General features: G+C 47.0%; 1 protein-coding gene across 1 annotated transcript in view; it reads right to left on the bottom strand.

Annotated features, from left to right (window-relative positions):
* The window catches only part of kpna3 (karyopherin alpha 3 (importin alpha 4)), a 167,337-nt gene that overhangs the window by 124,720 nt on the left and 21,904 nt on the right, over positions 1-20,713 (bottom strand). Inside the window, exons 3-4 of the mRNA XM_072514225.1 lie at positions 14,067-14,156; positions 12,801-12,830 (exon numbers count right to left, since the gene is read on the bottom strand). Of these exons, the coding sequence (XP_072370326.1) occupies positions 12,801-12,830; positions 14,067-14,156 (120 nt within the window). The remainder of the gene's footprint in view (positions 1-12,800; positions 12,831-14,066; positions 14,157-20,713) is intronic.

Here is a 20,713-nt window from a genome sequence, read left to right on the forward strand (position 1 = left end):
CAATGGAATACTATTGAACTACAGTCACTATTGTTATGTAAGGACCATTGCTGTAATGCAGAGAACATGGTAGCAAATTGTGCACAACAAACTCCCCACAAGCAGTGATAATTACCAGATCATCTGTTTTTGTGATGCTGATTGATGGATTTGATCAGGGCATCGGGTAACCCTGCTCTTCTTCTTTCAAAATAGGGATTTTTTTTTAACGTCCACTTGAGGGGTCAGGTGGGGCCTCTATTTTACATCCCATCCGAAATACGGCAGCTCCAACAGTGCAGCACTTCCTCAGTACTGCACTGGAATGTCAGCCTTGTTGCTTGTGTGTAAGTGAGGCATTGTGGAGTAAAGTATCTTAATAGACTATAAAGTCCTTCAAGTAAGCGCGCTGCTTTTTTTTTTGGGAAGTTGGTACCCAAAGCAGTAACAATAATATGTAGGAAATGACATGAAGCAATCGTGTTACCAACAGTCTATTTAAACATTAGTTGAGGAGGGGGAATTAAATTAATTTCGACTATGAAAATAGAATATTGTGCCATTCTCCAGAGTTAAAAGTGTGGGCAAGGGTAGCACGGTGGCGCTGTGGTTAGCATTAGGCTTGATCCCGGACCCGGGTCATTGCCAGTGTGGAGTTTGCACATTTCCCCCTGTCTGCATGGGTCTCACCCCCACAACCCAAAGATGTGCAGGGTAGGTAGACAGGCCACGCTAAAATTGCCCCTTAATTTAAAAAAAAAGAATAATTGGGTGCTTTAAATTTATCTTTAAAAAAAGTGTGGGCAAAGCGCACAGAAGTTTGAAAGGTCAAGAATTATATGGCATATTTGGGGTCAGGCACTGAATCACCGAGCGCATACATTAACAAAGAAGCCTGAAAAATATTGGGATCAAAGACACAAGTGAAGAGGAGTGGAGATGGCAACTGGAGGTCTTTTGAGGGGAGGACATTTTTCTCACTATTGAAAGACGGACAAGATGCTGAGCTAACTTTCGTTGTTTGCTTACAGGAGCTTTTAAATTATATCCCAGTGGTTACATTCGATAATCTGATTTTTTGCATTGTAATAAAGCGGTGATAAGGAACCAATGTAGGAATTTAGAAGAGACTTGGCACATATCTGAAGATTTTCTTAAGACGGCAAAGCACTTAAATATTGCTGAGAAGTGCGGAGTTTGCACATTCTCCCCGTAATTGAGTGGGTCGCACCCCCACAACCCAAAGGAGGACGACAGGTGGATTGGCCACACTAAATTGCCCCTTAATTGGTAAAAAAAAATAATTGGGTACTCTGAAATTTAAAAAAATATCTCTGGGAAACTTGAGCCAGTAAGAATGCTCTGAATCCTGTGGGCTTGCCGAAGAACATTCCAAGCTCTTGTATGGCTTACAGGTATTACGGATGGAATGCAAAGTAAGCATTGTTTCAAAATGCTGTTGATTTTTTCATGAGCACGCCCCTCCTTTAAGAGAAGGTTCTCAATCAGAGTTTAGTTACAACAATCTGAGCTCTGGCGAAAGTCAACCAAAGTCATGTGCTTGTTGCGCACATTGAAATTGGCCGGTACGACTTCCGGTTGCGGCTATGCGGAGCTAAGTCGCACATTCGGCGGCTCCTGCAAAAACAGACTTTTGGGCTCTTTTCAGTGCCCCCAACGGCACGTTTTCGACATTTCCCGGCGTGGGAAGGAGATTATAACAGCTCCCCGATAGTATATGGCATCTACTATGAGCAGGGCAACTAAAACGGTGGTGGTGGACACGAAGAAGGTGCGAGGGAAGAACAAAATGGCGGGGGGCGGAGACCAGGCAGCATGGATGCAGTGGGCGGAGGAACAGCAGGAGGGTATCCAGCGCTGCTTCAGAGAGATTAAAGCGGACCTGCTAGAGCCGATGAAGGCTTCTATTGATAAGCTGCTGGAGACACAGACGGCCCAGGGGGGTGGCGATCCGAGAGGCTCGACAAAAGATCTCCGACAACGAGGACGAGATCTTAGGCCTGGCGGTAAAGGTGGAGGCGCACGAGGCGCTCCACAAGAAATGGCAGGAGCGGTTCGAGGAGATGGAGAATCGGTCAAGGCGGAGGAATCTGCGGATTCTGGGTCTCCCAGAGCGGCTGGAGGGGCCGGACGTGGGGGCCTATGTGGTCACCATGTTGAACTCGCTGATGGGAGCGGGGTCCTTCCAGGGGCCCCTGGAGCTGGAAGGGGCCCATAGAGTGCTGGCGAGGAGGCCCAAGGCTAACGAGCCTCCGCGGGCGGTGCTGGTGAGGTTCCATCGGTTCACTGATCGGGAGTGTGTGCTCAGGTGGGCCAAGAAGGAGAGGAGCAGCAGGTGGGAGAACGCGGAGGTTCGAATATACCAGGACTGGAGTGCGGAGGTGGCGAAGAGGAGGGTCGGGTACAATCGAGCGAAGGCGGTGCTGTACAGGAAGGGGGTGAAGTTTGGCATGTTGCAGCCGGCGCGACTGTGGGTCATCTACAAGGACTGACACCATTATTTTGAGCTCCGGAGGAGGCGTGGGCCTTTGTTCAGGCCGAGAAGTTGGACACAGATTGAGGGTCGGGATGGGTGTTTGGGGACTGCGGTTGATATGTTATTTTTAAAAAAAAATTTTTTGAGGGGGGGGCCTTTGCTTTGCTCCTGGTTTCTTTTTCTCTGTGTTTTTCTCTTTCGGGTCGGTGAGGATGGGTGGGGCAGGTTGGGCACTGTTTTGGTTGGGTTGGTCGGGGGGGGGGGGGGGGGGGGGGGGGTGCTCTTGGAGGGAGGTAGGTAAACGGACAGGGGTGGTGGCCGGCGGTGAGATGGGGCCCTGTGGGGGAGGGGGAGGCCCGGGTCGGGGGTGAGGGGACTGGGCCTGTAAAAGGAGCTGCGTCAGAGGTGGCGGGGCCGGGTAGGTGGAAAGCGCGGGCATTTTCCCGCGCTGAAGACTGGAGGGGGTGGGGCCGGGGCGGGAAGCGAGGGTTGTTTCCCGCACTTAGAATGGAAGGGGGAGAGCCTATGGTTGGGGAACGGGAGAGGAGGGTGTGTCACACAATGGGAGGAGTCGAAGGAGGCGCGGGAGTGGCCGGGGTCAGCAGACTTGCAGAAGTGCAAAGGGGGGAGTAAATCAGCTAGGATGGGTCCTAACCCGGGGGGAGGAGAATCAAGTTGCTGCTGCTATGGTCAAGGGGGAGCTGGAGCGAGTGGGAGGGGGGTGGGGGGGGGGGGGGGGGTTGAGACGCGGGTATGCCACCGTGGGGAACGGGCTGGGTGTGGGGTGCGGGCGCGTGGCTGGCCAAGGAGGGGTTATGGCTAGTCGGCGGGGGAGGGGAGCGGGTAGCCCCCTGATCCGGCTGATAACCTGGAATGTAAGGGGACTGAATGGGCCGGTTAAGCGGGCCAGCGTGTTCGCGCACCTGAAGTGGCTCAAGGCGGATGTGGTTATGCTCCAGGAGACACACCCGAAGGTGGTAGACCAGGTAAGATTGAGGAAAGGGTGGGTAGGTCAGGTGTTTCACTCGGGGCTGGATGCCAAAAATCGAGGGGTGGCGATCTTGGTGGGAAAGAAGGTGTCATTAGAGGCGTCGAGCATTGTGGCAGATAATGGCGGTAGGTACGTAATGGTAAGTGGTAAGTTGCAGGGAGAGAGGGTGGTACTGGTCAATGTGTATGCCCTGAATTGGGAAGATGCGGGTTTTATGTGGCGTATGTTGGGTCGGATCCCAGACTTGGAAGTGGGGGGCCTGATAATGAGGGGAGACATTAACACGGTGCTGGATCCGGCACTGGATCGCTCCAGGTCTAGGACGGGTAGGAAGCCGGCGGCGGCTAGAGTGCTGAGGGGATTTATGGACCAGATGGGAGGGGTGGACCCTTGGAGATTTGCAAGGCCGGGGGCTAGGGAATTTTCATTCTTCTCACATGTCCATAAGGTTTATTCCCGAATTGACTTTTTCATTTTGAGTAGGGCGCTGATAGCGAGAGTAGAGGATACTGAGTATTCGGCAATAGCCATCTCAGACCACGCCCCGCATTGGGTGGACTTGGTGATGGGGGAGGAGAGGGACCAGCACCAGTTGTGGCGCTTGGAGGTGGGGCTGTTGGCAGACGAGGTGGTGAGTGAGCGGGTCCGAGGAAGTATAGAGAAGTACTTGGAGACCAACGACAACGGGGAGGCCCGAGTGGGGATGGTATGGGAGGCGCTGAAGGCGGTGATGAGTGGAGAGCTGATCTCCATTAGGGCCCACAAGGAGCGGAGGGAGCGGGGGGGCTGGGGTGATGGTGAGGGTAGACAGGAGGTATGCGGAAGTGCCCGAGGAAGGATTGTTGAGGAAGAGGCGCAGCCTCCAGGCCAAATTCGACCTGGTGACCACCAGGAAGGCGGAGGTGCAGTGGAGGAAGGCCCAGGGGGCGATTTACGAGTATGGGGAAAAGGCAAGCCGGATGCTGGCGCATCAGCTTCGGAAGCGAGACGCAGCTAGGGAGATCGGGGGAGTTAAGGACAGGGGAGGGAGTTTGGTGCGGAGTGGGATTGGCATCAATGGGGTCTTCAGGGACTTTTACGAGGAATTGTACCGATCCGAGCCCCCACGGGAGGAGGGAGGGATGGGCCGCTTCCTGGACCAATTGAGGTTTCCAAAGGTGGAAGAGGGACTGGTGGCGTGATTGGGGGCTCCGATTGGGCTGGAGGAGCTGACCAAAGGGATAGGGAGCATGCAGGCTGGGAAGGCACCGGGGCCGGACGGTTTCCCGGTCGAATTCTATAAAAAATATATGGACCTGTTGGGCCCGTTGCTAGTCAGGACCTTCAATGAGGCAAGGAAGGGGGGCCTTGCCCCCGACGATGTCCCGGGCACTGATCTCCTTGATCCTGAAGCGGGACAAGGATCCCCTGCAGTGTGGGTCTTACAGACCGATTTCGTTGCTAAATGTAGATGCCAAGGTGCTGGCGAAGGTCTTAGCCACGAGGATTGAGGATTGTGTCCCGCAGATCATCCATGAAGGTCAGACGGGGTTTGTGAAGGGGAGACAGTTGAACGCGAATGTGCGGAGGCTTTTGAACGTTATCGTGATGCCGGCGAGGGAGGGGGAGGCGGAGATAGTGGTGGCGATGGACGCTGAGAAAGCCTTCGATAGGGTAGAGTGGGGGTACCTGTGGGAGGTGAAGAGGTTCGGGTTTGGGGAGGATTTTGTCAGGTGGGTCTGTTGTATGAGGTCCCAATGGCGAGTGTGGCCACAAACAGGAGGAGGTCCGAGTACTTTCGGTTGCACCGAGGGACGAGGCAGGGGTGCCCCCTGTCCTCCCTGCTCTTCGCACTGGTGATTGAACCCCTGGCTATGGCACTGAGGGAGTCAAGGAACTGGAGGGGGTTGGTGTGGGGTGGGGAGGAGCATAGGGTGTCGCTCCATGCGGACGACCTGCTGCTACATGTGGCGGACCCGGTGGGGGGAATGCAGGAGGTAATGAGGATTCTTAGGGAATTCGGGGACTTTTCGGGGTACAAGCTCAATATGGGGAAGAGCGAGCTGTTCGTGGTTCACCCAGAGGACCAGGAGAGGGGGATTGGCGAGCTCCCACTAAAAAGGGCGGAGAGGAGCTTCAGGCATTTGGGGGTCCAGGTGGCCAGGAGCTGGGGGGCCCTGCATAGGCTTCATTTTACAAGGCTGGTGGAGCAAATGGAGGAGTTCAAGAGGTGGGACGCGTTGCCGCTGTCCTTGGCGGGTAGGGTGCGGTCAATCAAAATGACAGTGCTCCCAAGGTTTTTGTTCCTGTTCCAGTGCCTCCCCATGTTTATCCCGAAGGCTTTTTTTAGGCAGGTTAACAGGAGTATAATGGGGTTTGTGTGGGCGCGAGGGACTCAGAGGGTGTTCCTGGAGCGGAGTAGAGATATGGGGGGGGGGGGGGGGGAGGCTAGCGCTGGCGCTGCCCAACCTCTGTGGGTACTACTGGGCCGCCAATGCGACGATGGTGCGCAAGTGGATGATGGAGGTGGAGGGGGCTGCATGGAAGAGGCTGGAGACGGCGTCTTGTGTGGGTACAAGTCTGGGGGCGCTGGCAACAGCGCCGCTGCCGTTCCCTCCAAGGAGGTATACCATGAGCCCGGTGGTGGCGGCTGCCCTCAAAATCTGGGGGCAGTGGAGGCGGCACAGGGGGGAAGTTGGGGCCTCGGTGTGGACCCCAATACGGGGGAACCACCGGTTTGTCCCAGAGAGAACAGATGGAGGGTTTTCGGGGTGGCACAGGGCAAGGATACGAATATTGGGGGACCTGTTTGTGGACGGGAAGTTCGCGAGCCAGGGTGAGTACGGGCTCTCCCCCGGGGAACACCTTCAGGTACTTACAGGTAAGGGCGTTTGCCAGGCGGTAGGTGGTGGAATTCCCACGGCTGCTGCCACACACAGTACAGGACAGTGTGCTCTCGGGGGGGTGGGTGGGAGTGGGGAAGATCACGGAAACTTACCAGGTGATGCAGGAGGAGGAGGGGGCCTCGGTGGTGGAGTTGAAAGATAAGTGGGAGGAGTTGGGAGAGGAGATCGAAGAGGGGACGTGGGCAGATGCCCTAGGGAGGGTGAATTCTTCCTCTTCGTGCGCAAGGCTCAGCCTCATACAGTTTAAGGTGCTGCACAGGGCACACATGACCGGGACAAGGATGAGCCGGTTTGGGGGTGAGGACAGGTGTGTTAGGTGCTCAGGGAGCCCAGCAAATCACACCCATATGTTCTGGGCATGCCCAGTGCTGGAGGAATTTTGGAAGGGCGTAGCGAGGACGGTGTCGAGGGTGGTAGGATCCAGGGTCAAACCGGGCTGGGGGCTCGGAATATTTGGAGTGGCAGAGGAGCCGGGAGTGCAGGAGGCGAAAGAGGCCGTTATTCTGGCCTTTGCGTCCCTGGTAGCCCGGCGAAGGATTCTTCTTCAGTGGAAGGATGCGAGGCCCCCAAGCGTGGAATCCTGGATCAACGATATGGCGGGGTTCATTAAATTGGAGAGGGTGAAATTCGCCTTGAGAGGGTCGGTACAAGGGTTCTTTAGACGGTGGCAACCGTTCTTAGACTTCCTGGCAGAACGGTAGACATTGGTCAATGGCAGCAGCAATTCGGGGGGGGGGGGGGGGGGGGGGTTTAACTTTATTATTATTTTTGTTTTTGTTACTTACACTGGAGAGTCTGAGGGCGTGTATATACCTGTTGTGTTAAGTCGGGGTGTTAATGTTAATTTATTATTTATGTACAGGGGGGAGGGGGGTATGGAGGGTTGCTTTTCTAGACTGTGTTTTGTACTTAACCCGGTTGGGTTCCTTTTTCATTTTGTTATTGATATTTTATGAAAACCTTAATAAAAATTATTTTTTTTGAGAAAAGAAATTGGCCGGTACAATGTTGCGGGCACCACCGAGACATGGCTGCAAGGAGATCAGGGCTGGGTCTAAATATACAAGGATATGTGTCCCATTGAAAGGACAGGCAGCTGCGCAAAGGGGGCAGGTTTGCATTGTTAGCAAGGAATGAAGTTAAATCGATAGCAAAGAACGATATAGGATCAGAAGGCATAGAATCTGTGGATAGAGTTGAGGAATCACAAAGGTAAAAAGACCCTGATGGGAGTTATGTACAAGCTCCCTAGCAGTAGTCAGGATATGAGGCAGAAAATAAATCATGAGATAGAAAGGGCATGTAAAAAAGGCAATATTACAGTAATTATGGGGGACTTCAATATGCAGGTGGACTGGGAAAATCAGGTTGGTGTTGGATCCCAAGAAAAGGAATTTGTGGAATGTCTAAGAGATGTTTTTTTGGAGCAGCTTGCGACAGAGCCTACTAGGGAACAGGCAATTCTGGATTTGGTGATGTGTAATGAGGCAGACTTGATTAGAGAACTTAAGGTAAATATCACCTTTAGGGAGCAGTGACCACAATATGATAGAATCTACCCTGCAGTTTGAGGGGGAGAAGCTGGAATCAGATGTAACAATCTTACAATTAAATAAGGGTAACTACAGACATGAGGGAGGAGCTGGCTAGAGTTGATTGGAAAAGGAGCCTAACAGGGAAGACTGTGGAACAGCAATGGCAGAAGTTTTGGGGGGCGATTCTGGAGGCACAACAGAAATTTATCCCAAGGAGGAGGAAACATGCTCAGGGGAGGACAAGGCATCCATGGCTGACGAGGGAAGTTAAGGACAGCATAAAAGAAAAAGAAAAAGCAAGTGGCGAGGATTAGTGGCAAGCCAGAGGATTGGGAAGCCTTTAAAAGCGAGCAGAGGACAATGAAAAAAGCAATAAGGGGAGAGAAGATGAAATATGAGTGCAAGCTAGTTAGTAATATAAAAAAAGATAGGAAGAGTTTTTTTCAACATATAAAAGTAAGAGAGGGGCAAAAATAGACATTGGACCATTGGAAAATGTGGCTGGAAAAGTAATAATAGGAAACAAAGAAATGGCAGAGGAACTGAATAGTTACTTTGCATTAGTGTTCATGGTGGAAGACACCAGTGGGATGCCAGAGCTCCAGGAGAATCAGGGGGCAGAGGAGAATGTTCTGGGGAAACTGAAAGGTCTGAAGGTGGATAAATCACCTGGACAGGATGGACTACACCCCAGGGTTCTAAAAGAGATAGCTGATTGTGGAGGCATAGGTGGTGATCTTTCAGGAATCACTGGAGGCAGAAAGGGTCCCAGAGGACTGAAAAGTGGCTAATATAACACTGCTATTTAAGGAGGGAAGGAGGCAGAAGATGGAAAATTACAGGCAAGTTAGCCTGACCTTCGGTCATTGGTAAGATTTGAGAGTCCATTATTTAACATGAGATCGCGGATTACTTGGAAGTGTATGTGTAGCCACGTAAAATGGCTGCGTTCCGATTAATCTGGCCAAAACCCAGTTTAAAATGGCTAACCCGAAAGACTGCTGGGAAAAGCAGCTAAGAAGACACAAGCAGGCAGCTGCAGACAGTATTGCATATTCGGCTCTGGGAAGTTCGCCCAGATCGATACTCAGGGCTATCAACAGCCCATCAACCCAGGTATTTGCAGTTGCATTCTGGCCTGTTTGCAGCCCATCTATTCAGACATCCATAGTTAAATCGGCTATCCCCGGGAACAATTGCAACATATTAGCAATTGAATACCGGGCCAGACCTGTCGGCGCCTGCAGTGGCCGAAACAAAGACAGGTGAGCGACCACCCCCCGATCAAGGAATCGCCTCACCATTGGACACATCGACCCCAGAGACTGGGGACAGAATCCAATCGCTTGGGACTCAGGGTCAAGGGCTGCCCCGGGAGGCGGGAAGCCCCTGGGCCCTATAAAAGTGAGGGTCCAAGTTCAGATCTCTCTCTCTCTCTCTCTCTCTCCTCTTCGCCTGCTCGAGACCTTCGCAAGACCAGTCACTGGCAATAGTAAGTTTGAATCCAGCGATCGCTACCCGGTAGAGACACCTAGCCACCGACCTATAGCAGCCTTTTGAATCCCGCGGGCCAGATTTGATTGGACAAGCCACTCGTTTCCCTGACCTGGTGGGCTCTTCCTAAAGTTAAGTATTGGCCAGTAGTGATAGGTTTATTATATAAATAGTAGTATTAGGGTATTAATATTGCTTGTTGTATATAATAAATGACCGTTGTTTTAATCCTTACTAAGCGGTGTGCTGTATTATTAATCATAACCTGAACTTGAACCACGTGGCGGCATCATAAAGATACCTGGCGACTCATGAGCAAAGGTGACGTAAACAGAGCAAATAGACTAAGGTTAAAGAGAGCAACATATGATAAAATAGCACGGCTTCGTCAAAGGGCAATAGCACGGCTTCGTTTGACAAGTCTGCTAGAGTTCTTTGAGATGGTAACAAGGAAGTTAGGCAAAGAAGAACCAGTGGACGTGATTTATTTAGATTTCCAGAAGGCCTTTGACAAGGTGCCGCATAGGAGACTGTTAAATAAGTTAAGAGCCCATGGTGTTCAGGGTAAGATCCTGGCATGGATAGAAGATTGACTGACTGGCACAACGCAGAGAGTGGGGATAAAGGGGTCTTTTTCAGGATGGCAGCCAGTGACTAGTGGTGGTGCCTGAGAGGTCTGTGCTGGGACCACAACTTTTCACAATATACATTAATGATTTGGAAGAAGGAACTGAAGGCACTGTTGCTAAATTTGCAGATGATTCAAAGATCTGTAGAGGGACAGGTAGTATTGAGAAAGCAGGGGGGCTGCAGAAGGATTTGGACAGGCAAGGAGAGTGGGCAAAGAAGTGGCAGATGGAATACAATGTGGAAAGGTGTACGGTTATGAAATGAAATGAAAATCGCTTATTGTCACAAGTAGGCTTCAAATGAAGTTACTGTGAAAAGCCCCTAGTCGCCACATTCTGGCGCCTGTTCGGGGAGGCTGGTACGGGAGGCTGGTATGGACTTTGGAAGGAGGAATGGAGGCAGACTATTTTCTAGATGGGGAAATGCTTAGGAAATCAGAACCACAAAGGGACTTGGGAGTCCTTGATCACAATTTTCTTAAGGTTAACGTGCAGGTTCAGTCAGCAGTTAGGAAGGCAAATGCAATGTTAGCAATCATGTTGAGAGGGTAGAATACAAGACCAGGGATGTACTTCCAAGGCTGTATAAGGCTCTGGTCAGACCCTATTTGGAGTACTGTGAGCAGTTTTGGGTCCCGTCTCTAAGGAAGGATGTGCTGGCCTTGGAAAGGGTCCAGGGGAGGTTCACAAGAATGATCCCTAGAATGAAGAGCTTGTCGTCTGAGGAACGGTTGAGGACTCTGGGTCTGTACTCGTTGGAGTTTAGAAGGATATGGGGGGATCTTATTGAAACTTACGGGATACTGAGAGGCCTGGATAGAGTGAAGGTGGAGAGGATGTTTCCATATTAAAAAAACTAGAACCAGAGGACACAATCTCAGCCTAAAGGGATGATCCTTTCAAACAGAGATGGAGGAGGAGTTTCTTCAGCCAGGGGGTGGTGAATCTGGGTGGTGAATCTGTGGAACTCTTTGCCGCAGAAGGCTGTGGAGGCCAAATCACACAGTGTCTTTAAGACAGAGATAGATAGGTTCTCAATTAATAAGGGGATTATGGGGTTATGGGGAGACGGCAGGAGAATGGGGATGAGAAAAATATCAGCCATGATTGAATGGCGGAGCAGACCCGATGGGACAAGTGACCTAATTGAGCTCCTACGTCTTATGGTCTTCTATTCCATGAATAGACAACTGAAACAGTTGTATCAGCTTTATTTCCCCTTTCACAATTGCTCTACTGTGCAGCGTCATCCAGTGAGTGATCAGGCCACATGGCTGTCCCACCTAATGAGATTAGGATGCTCACTGATGCTCCAGGCTGTTTTGCAAAACTCTTTGACCCTCTGATCGAGAGTTCCCTGCCTCACAGATACTGGCCCAAATATTGTCTTTGTGTTCACCTGTACTCTCCAGGCCCAACTTGGATTAAACAGGACCTTCTAACCTCCTACAGGGTGTAACAGATTTCTATTGACACTTTGTAAGTAAATTACCTCAATAGAATATCTGATGCACGCTATTATTGAATTTCAAAATTCGCTGTCAAGTGTGCTTATTTTTGCAATCATGTTACTGAATTATACTGCCTCAAGGCTATAATCCATATTTTCCTGTTCACAAAACATGCATGCAGGGATGAAAATTGTATTTTTGAAGTCACCATGGACAGGACTAAAATTGGATTTCAGAAATACAGGCAAGAATCCAATTAAATCGAGCCAAAACTGACCAGACGAGGCAGCAAGTATTCCATGTCCTCAGATTTTAAGGCTGATGCTGAAATCAATCCAAATGTATTTTAAACTACTGTAAATTGAGCAAAACCGATTAGTTACAAGGGTCAAAAGGAGTGCGAAAGAGGGCAATCTGACATACCACAGTAACTAGCCATATAGTGTGGGCAGTATTGCAGTATTCGGGGCAGCACGGTTGCACAGCGGTTACCACTGATGCCTCACGGCGCTGAGGTCCCAGGTTCGATCCCAGCTCTGGGTCACTGTCCGTGTGGAGTTTGCACATTCTCCCCACGTTTCCGTGGATTTCGCCCCCACAACCCAAAGATGTGCAAGGTAGGTGGATTGGTCATGCAACATTGCCCCTTAATTGGAAAAAATGAATTGGGCACTCTAAATTATTATTTTTTAAAGTATTGCAGTATTAATCACTTTATAGCTAAACTGAAAGCATCAACTCTTCATGGTGAGAACAGCAACCTGTAGTGAAGAAATGGCACTGATGGAGAATGCCTGCACCATTTTAATCGCACTAAGAAAATGCTCCAGGTCAAGGCCAAACAAATGCATGACTCAGAATTGCTATTACGGGGACAACCCAAAGATGTGCAGGGTAGGTGGATTGGCCACTCTAAATTGCCTCTTAATTGGAAAAAATGAATTGGGTACCCTAACTTTATATTAAAAAAATAATTGCTATTACACCTCTGGGTACATAAATTACAAAAAGAATGCAGCAATATCGAAATTGTGCAAGCAATCTTCTTCTGGGGTCAGATATTAGGCTTTCAATTGCTCAAAATTTCTTCTCACTGTTTACAAAAGCTAACTGAGTCACTCGGATTCCTGTCTTGTGATTATTCCAAGTATCGACTATGCGGAGTGTAATTTTTTCCACACTACGGAACAAACAACATCCAGACGGAGTATCTTATTTTATATTCACAGTGCAATATAAAAATAAACGTATCTATTGTCAAGGAAACAGTTTAAAGAGTCAACTTGGAAACAGCAGCACATTTCTAGGCTTCAAGAATTTCAGTTAACAGTTTCCTTACCTGAAGAATAGCATCCAAGGTTATATTTTGCTAGAAAGAAAGAAAGAAACAAAATTAGATGGCAATTGTTTCGCATTATAATTTTGAAGTGTGCAAGAATAACGTGCTGTATCTCACGGTTGCACCCACATATCACTGATTTATTTTCTATATCTATGGCCTAACAATGACAATTTCTAGCAGTTTGTTATCTCTCTCCCCACCCCCACCCCCACACATGATTCCAGTGTTCTGAAAGCTATACTGAATGCTAAGACTTTATTGTGGCAAATGAACATAAATTTTTAACTCAACATTTATGCTGACCCATTAGTGTTCGTTACAGAAATAAAATTGATGAACTATATATCATAGGAAATTCTTTCTTTAAGACAGCCAGTTTAAAGGAAATCTACCTTTTATGACATTTATGTTTCTAACAACATTGTTATCAATCGACAACTAAATTCAACTGCTCCAAATTAATCAGCTATTTTTATAAATGAAAATCCAAATCAATTAGGTTGGACAAAATGGTAGCTTTTTCTTTTAAAATAATGAATGAAATATAGCAATCTACTCTGTCTAGCTTAATTGATACACATGTTAATAGATTTTTAGTTCTTGCTTGAGTATTATAAAAATACTTAAATCTTGCCATCTTTGCAGAGTGAAAGCTTAATTATAAATTCCTTAGCTTTCATTTCCTGCCTTGCCACCTTTAACCTTTGTTGTTTTGCAACAAAAGGGTAGAAGCAAGACTTACAAAATCAAATCATGCAAATGGCCGAATCTTTCAGAATCAATGCAATGCAACAGTACAGGTGCATAGGTTCAGACCTCCTGCTTGTGTATAGTTCAGTAAAAGTAACAAATGCATTGTGATTTAACCAGTGGTTGATCAACAAAATTACATTTGATAAGGTCATTACTAAAAAAATTATTACACGACAAAATCACAATAAAAATGTTTTTTTTAAAAAAGAAAACCAGAAGGTTTTCCAATTCTTCAACAGAAGGTTCATTTTGTTTTTAATGCAGAAGACTTTATATACCACTTTGCACTGGGTTTCAAAACGCAAACTTCACAAGATCTCTTTTCTAAAATGTTAACAATAAAACTATCAGTGGGGACCTTTGGATGCTAACACTTGTCATTTGCTCTGATTTTCATTAATCTTAAAATAAGGAACTATTTGTAAGTATGTACTTTGCACATGAAATTTAAGTGGCAAATTTAATGCTAATACATATTATCCATATAATGACATTAAGGAATTCACTTACGGCTTTGAAATCTCCATCCACATCAGAATCTTCTAAACTTTCCTCCTGCGGCACATTTCTTTTCTTGAGTAGGTGTTCATCTCTCTTGTTCTGTAAGCAACAAATAATCAGTTGAAAGGGAATATGTAGAAATTATGTCACTTATGTGCGATTGTATATATTAGTATTTGCACTTGTTGCTATGTTAAATTTTTTTTCCTTTGCTCCAGAATCGATTGCATTCTTGGTCACACTCATCTCTATCAAGGACGGTCACCACAGCATTTTGCTTTACCGCAAGCCCACGGATAACCTCATGATGCTCCACTTCTCCAGCTTCCACCCTAAACACATTAAAGAAGCCTTTCCCTGTGGTCAAGCCCTCCGTAAACACAGGATCTGCTCAGCTGAGGAGGAAAGCAATAGACACTGAAAGATGCCCTCATTAGAACGGGATATGGCGCTCGACTCATTGACCGATAGTTCCAACACACCACAGCAAAAAAACTGCACCGACCTCCTCAGAACACAAACACGGGACACAACCAACACAGTACCCTTCGTCGTCCAGTACGTCCCCGGAGCGGGGAAACTATGACATGTTCTTCGCAGTCTTCAACATGCCATTGATGAAGATGAACACCTTGCCAAAATCACCCCCACAATTTGCCTTCAAACAACCGTGCAACCTCAAACAGACCATTGTTTGCAGCAAATTACCAGCCTTCAGGAGAATAACGACCACGACACCACACAACCCTGCCATGGCAACCTCTGCAAGACGTGTCACATCATCGACATGGGTACCATCATGACACGTGAGAACAGCTACCAGGTACACAGTACATACTCGTGCGACGCGGCCAACATCCATGCATGAATGGATGTCCCGAGGCGTGGTACATTGGCAAGACTTTGCAGACACTGCGACAACGGATGAACGGACATCGCGCGACAATCGCTAGGCAGGAATGTTCCCTTCCAGTAGGGGAACACTTCAGCAGTCAAGGGTATTCAGCCTCAGATCTTCGGGTAAGCGTTCTCCAAGGCAGCCTTTAGGACGTGCGACAACGCAGAATCGATGAGCAGAAACTGATAGTCAAGTTCCGCACACAAGTACGGCCTCAACTGGGACCTTGGATTCATGTCGCACTACATTCTCTCTCTCTCTCTCTCCCCCCCCCTCCCCCCCCCCCCCGCCATCTGGGCTGGGCTTGCAAAATCCTACCAGCTGTCCTGATTTGAGACAATTCACACCTCTTTAATCTGGGATTATCCGTCTTTCCAGTCGCACCCTCTGGACCTGTAAAGATTTAATTACCTGCAAAAACACGCATTCAAAGTATCATCTTGCATCATTGACTTTGTCTATATATGTGTTTATGGAACCCACCTCTTCATTCATCTGATGAAGGAGCTGCGCTCCGAAAGCTAGTGTTTTGAAACAAACCTGTTGGACATTAACCTGGTGTTGTAAGACTTCTTACTGTGCCCACCCCAGTCCAACGCCAGCATCTCCACACTATGTCACATGGGCATACAAAGTGCCTAGACACAATGGATAAGCTTCTTTTAAAACTAAAATATCAATCACACAATTGCACAAAGATGAAATTAAAATCAAAGCCGACATGCTTTAAGGCCAATTTTCTTCTTGTTATCATGAAAAGTTTGTAGAAGTGGAACTCCAATGGTTTAAACAAAACATGGTTTTGGTACTAAGCAATGTAATTTTTGATCAGGGATTGAAGGATATAGGCTATTGTCAAAGCTCAGCACCACATCTTCAAACATACAAGCCAGTATTTCCAGGGTTCAAGTCACTTTGAATCCAATTGCACCATTTACAATAAGTTCCATCAACCAAGTTCCAGCATGACCTCAGTGGTAGCACTCATCTACGAATGTGAAGGTCATGGGTTCAAAGCGCGAAAACTAATAATAATAACTTATTGTCACAAGTAGGCTTCAATAAAGTTACTGTGAAGAGCCCCTAGTCACCACATTCCAGCGCCTGTTCGGGGAGGCCGGTACGGGAATTGAACCTGCGCTGCTGGCCTTGTTCTGCATTACAAGTCACTGTTTAGCCCACTATGCTAAACCAGCCCCAAGGACTTTAGTTTACAATCTAGACTGACACTTCAGTGCAGCACTGAAGGCTATTGCATGCCAGAGGTGCTACTTGACAGACCAGACATTAAACCAAAGACTCATCTGCTTGCTCAGTCAAAATGGGAGTCTTTAAAGGAGATTTAGCTTTTTCAGACAATGCAATGGCTCATCATGGAAACAAATCAATGACCAAACAGGCAAGAAATGTGTTTCCCCAATATTCCCAAATCACACTCGAATTGGTACACCTTAACGGGTTCGAAAGTAGCAACAATTGACTTCCACAAATCTTAATCAAAAGGGAGCAGGGCCTACCACACTGCTGGGAGGATCTTGCCAGCATTGCCAATCTGCCCCCAATTGGGCACATGACAATTCAAATTGGCTACCTGACAATAGCAGGGGGGTAGCCACTGTCTTCGATGACCTGTCACCAGAAGGATTGTTCGGAGGCAGGAACCCGCTAATCCAACACCTTCATATCTAAATTTCCTCCTGGTTTCAGGGATGAGGAAATTCAGCTATGTAGGTAGCCTGGGGAATTTGGGACTGTTTTCCTTGGGAGAAGAGAAGGCCGATAGGAAATTTAGAATCATAGAATCCCTAGTGCAGAAGGAGGCCATTTGGCCCATCAGGTCTATACTAAACCTCCAAAAGAGCCCCCTACCTTGGTCCACTCCCCCATCCTATTCTCGTAAGCCCATCTAACCTTTGGACATGAAGGGGCAATTGATCATGACCAATTCACCTAACCTGCACATCTTTGGACTGTGGGAAGAAACCTGAGCACCCCAAGGAAACCCAGGCAGACACGGGAAAACATGCAATCTCCACACAGTCACCCAAGGTCGGAACTGAAACCGGGTCCCTGCCACTGTGAGGTAGCAGTGCTAACTGTGCCGCCCACTTGCTAGAAGTATTCAATATCATGAGGGGTTTGAATAGAGTAGATACGGAGAAACTGTTCTCATTGGTGAAAGGATCAAGAAGAGGGCAGAGACTTAAAGTAACTGGCAACAGAAGCAATGGCAACATGAGGAAAAACTTCATGCAGCAAGTGGTTAGGGTCGGCAATGTACTTCTTGAGAGAACGGTGGAGGCAGGTTCAATCAAAGCATTCACGAGGGAATGGCTCTCTGTGAAATGCTCCCTCAGAGAGTCAGCAAAGACACAACAGTTAAATGATGTCCTTCTGTGCTGTAATCATTCATTGTGATTCTCCAATCCCACAAGCAAGCCTGCCTAGACTGTATTCGGAAGATTCTACCCAAAATGTTCAGTACAGTTAGTTGCCTCCAGTAAGTTTATTAAGTGGCATCAAAGACTTATGCAGTGACTTGTGTAAAGTGGAAAGGATGCAAGAACATTCCTAGAAAATACAGGCCAGTCAGTTTAATATCAGTGGTGGAGAAGGTTTTCGAAATAATAAACAAGGAAACATCAACAAGCACGTGACAAAATTTGAATTATTCAAAGATAGCTATTAAAGTTTGATTAATCTAACTGAATGTTTTCATGAAGTAACAGAGAAGGTGGATGATGGGATTGCGGTGAAAATTGCTGATAGATTGAGAAAATGTTTGAATACCACATAAAAGGCTGGCTAACAAACTTGTAGCTCATGGACTAGGAAGGTCAGTGGCAGTTTGTATAAAAAAAACTATTGGCTTAAGGATGTAAAACAAAAAGCATTCAGACTAAAGAATGGCTGACAGTAGTGTCCCCCAATTTCCATGCTGGGACCCCTATTTTCTGATCTGAATAAATGATATTGGAATTGAGAGTAAAATTTTCCCATGACACCACGCCTGGATGTTTGGGTAATGGTGAGGATGATACCAATCGACTACAACAGGAGACAGATAGGCTGGCAGAATAGATGGACAAGTAGCAGACAGAATTTAATATAGAGAAGTGTGAGGTGATGCTTTTGAACTGAAGGGATAGGGAGAGGCAAGACAGGCTTTATCCAACAGTTTTAAAGAGTGTGGAGGGTCAGCGAGACCTGCCGTGCACGTGCCTAGATATTTGAAGGTGGTAGGACATATTGAGAGCAGTTAGCAATTAAAGAAAAAATTTAAAGTATCCAATTCATTTTTGTTTCCAATTAAGGGGTAGTTTAGCATGGCCAATCCATCTACCCTGCACATCTTTTGGGTTGTGGGGGCGAGACCCCCACAGACATGAGGAGAATGTGCAAATTCCACACGGCAGTAACCCAGGGCCAGAATCGAACCAGGGTCCTCGTTGCCATGAGGCAGCAGTGCTAACCACTGCACCACCGTGCCGATCTTCCCAAGTAGTCATCGAAGTTTATGCAAGCTTATGCTTCATAAATAGAGGTATTGAGTATAAAAGCAGGGAAGTCATTATACTGAACCTTCATAAAGGTCTGGTTTGGTCACAGCTAGGAGTATTGCCTTGAGTTATCGTCACCACAATTTAGGACGGCTGCAAAGGACCTTGAGGGTGCAGAAGAGATTTACCAGAATAGTTCCAGGGATGAGGGATTTTACCCATCATGATGGGTTGCAGAAGACGAGGTTGCTCTCCTTGGAGCAAAGGTGATTGAGAGGAGAGTATGGGGAGATCAGATAGACGTGTACAGGACTATGACAGATTTAAGTGGGGGAGACAAAGAAAATGTTTGTATTAGCTGAATCCACAAGGATTCACAGGTTTTGGAAAAGAGATTTGGGAGGGATGTGATGAAGAACTTCTTTACAATACATTCCACCTAAATCTGGACAGATACTAGTACTTTGTATACATGGTTTAAATAAGACCAACATTTTACAAACGTGAACTAGCCCACCTCGTTGGCACTTTAAAAGTTCCTGTTCTAAATGTTCCAGTACTGTATCAGAAGATGACAACTGATTCTCAAATGGGTGACAATGTAGTCACATTACCAGGGTTTGATTTTTAATGGCTTCTTTAAAAGCCCTAAATGAAACATTTGGTTTTATTTCCACCAGCAAGTGTGGCAGTATCTCACACGTGGATCATCAAACAGCTCTCTCAGGTTTTAAAACAAGAAATACAAGAAATACATTTAATTCGTACACCATATCAACACGCCACTTGCTTGCCAAAATGTTTTGTCTGAATTACACAGACACTATGCCTATTAATACTGGCCATCAACTCACAGGAAATAGAAATTTGACCGGACAGCAATTGGATTACATAACTTGATGCCCAGCTTAATTAAATGCCCATCTGTTCCATTAACAAAATACTGAACTCATTTCAATCTCATATAGGACTGTTTGGCTCTGATAATGTATCACATTCTTGTTCCTGTCAGATGATCCAGTGACTCAAATGAGTATAAAGTTACAATAGATTCCATTATTTTAATAATTCCACCCATTCGGGCAGCATGGTGGCGCACTGGTTAGCACTGCTGCCTCACAGCGCCGAGGACATGGGTTCGATCCCAGCCTTGGGTCACTGTCCACGTGGAGTTTGTACGTTCTCCCTATGTCTGCCTGGATCTCACCCCCACAACCCAAAAAGATGTGCAGGCGAGGGCAGCACGGTGGCGCAGTGGTTAGCATTGCAGCCTCATGGCACGGAGGTCTCAGGTTCGATCCCGGCTCTAGTCACTGTCCGTGTGGAATTTGCATTCTCCCCATGTTTGCGTGGGTTTCGCCTCCACAATCCAAAGATGTACAGGGTAGGTGGATTGGCCATGCTAAATTGCCCCTTAATTAGAAAAAATGAATTGGGTACTCTAAATTTATTTCAAAAAATATTAAAGCAGCCCGCTTGATTATCACCCCATCCACCACCTTAGACATTCGCTTCCTCCACCATCGACGCACAGTAGCAGCAGTGTGTACCATCTATAAGATGCACTGCAGGAACTCACCCAAAAAAATAATTCCACCCATTGATTTAACCCAGCCCAGCATTAGTGGCGTTTTAACAGCAGACTGTGGTGTCACTTCACTAACCGAAGGCACACTGAAATCTAAACCCACAATTTTTAATTGTACCTTTTGGTGCTGGTACCACATTGCAATTTTCTATGTGTTAACATGATCTACACTACACAACTTCGAAACTGCGGTTTTGCCCAATTATTATACTGGGTCAAACTTTGAACTTTCCCCCGACTACCCTGCTATATCCATTTTTGTCAACAGGAGCCAAGTGACCCATCAGTTCTTTTCCAATCAGACACCACAGTACCAAAGTCAGACACGTACAGTTTGCCCACCTCTTGTCAAATTCAACATGGTACAGGCACACAGTATAATTCGGCACACCCACCACTATACAAATGCAGCTAAAAAGTATAATATGGTCGCGTGGCGGTTGTATTACTGTAATGGTAATCCAGGAGCCTAAGGGGATAGTTTAAATCCTATGATGGTAAATGAATTCAAATTCTCAAAAATAAATCTGATGTCAGTCAAGCTGCACCCAACAATTAGGTACCTGTAAATGGGGATAGTGTCTAAATGTCAACTGTTGCCAGGCACAATTTACATATTTACCAGCTATGAAACTACTAGTTGACCAGCAGATATAAAAAGAGAACTTTT

This window comes from Scyliorhinus torazame, chromosome 8 (assembly GCF_047496885.1).
Source record: "Scyliorhinus torazame isolate Kashiwa2021f chromosome 8, sScyTor2.1, whole genome shotgun sequence".
NCBI classification, from domain to species: Eukaryota; Metazoa; Chordata; class Chondrichthyes; order Carcharhiniformes; family Scyliorhinidae; genus Scyliorhinus; species Scyliorhinus torazame.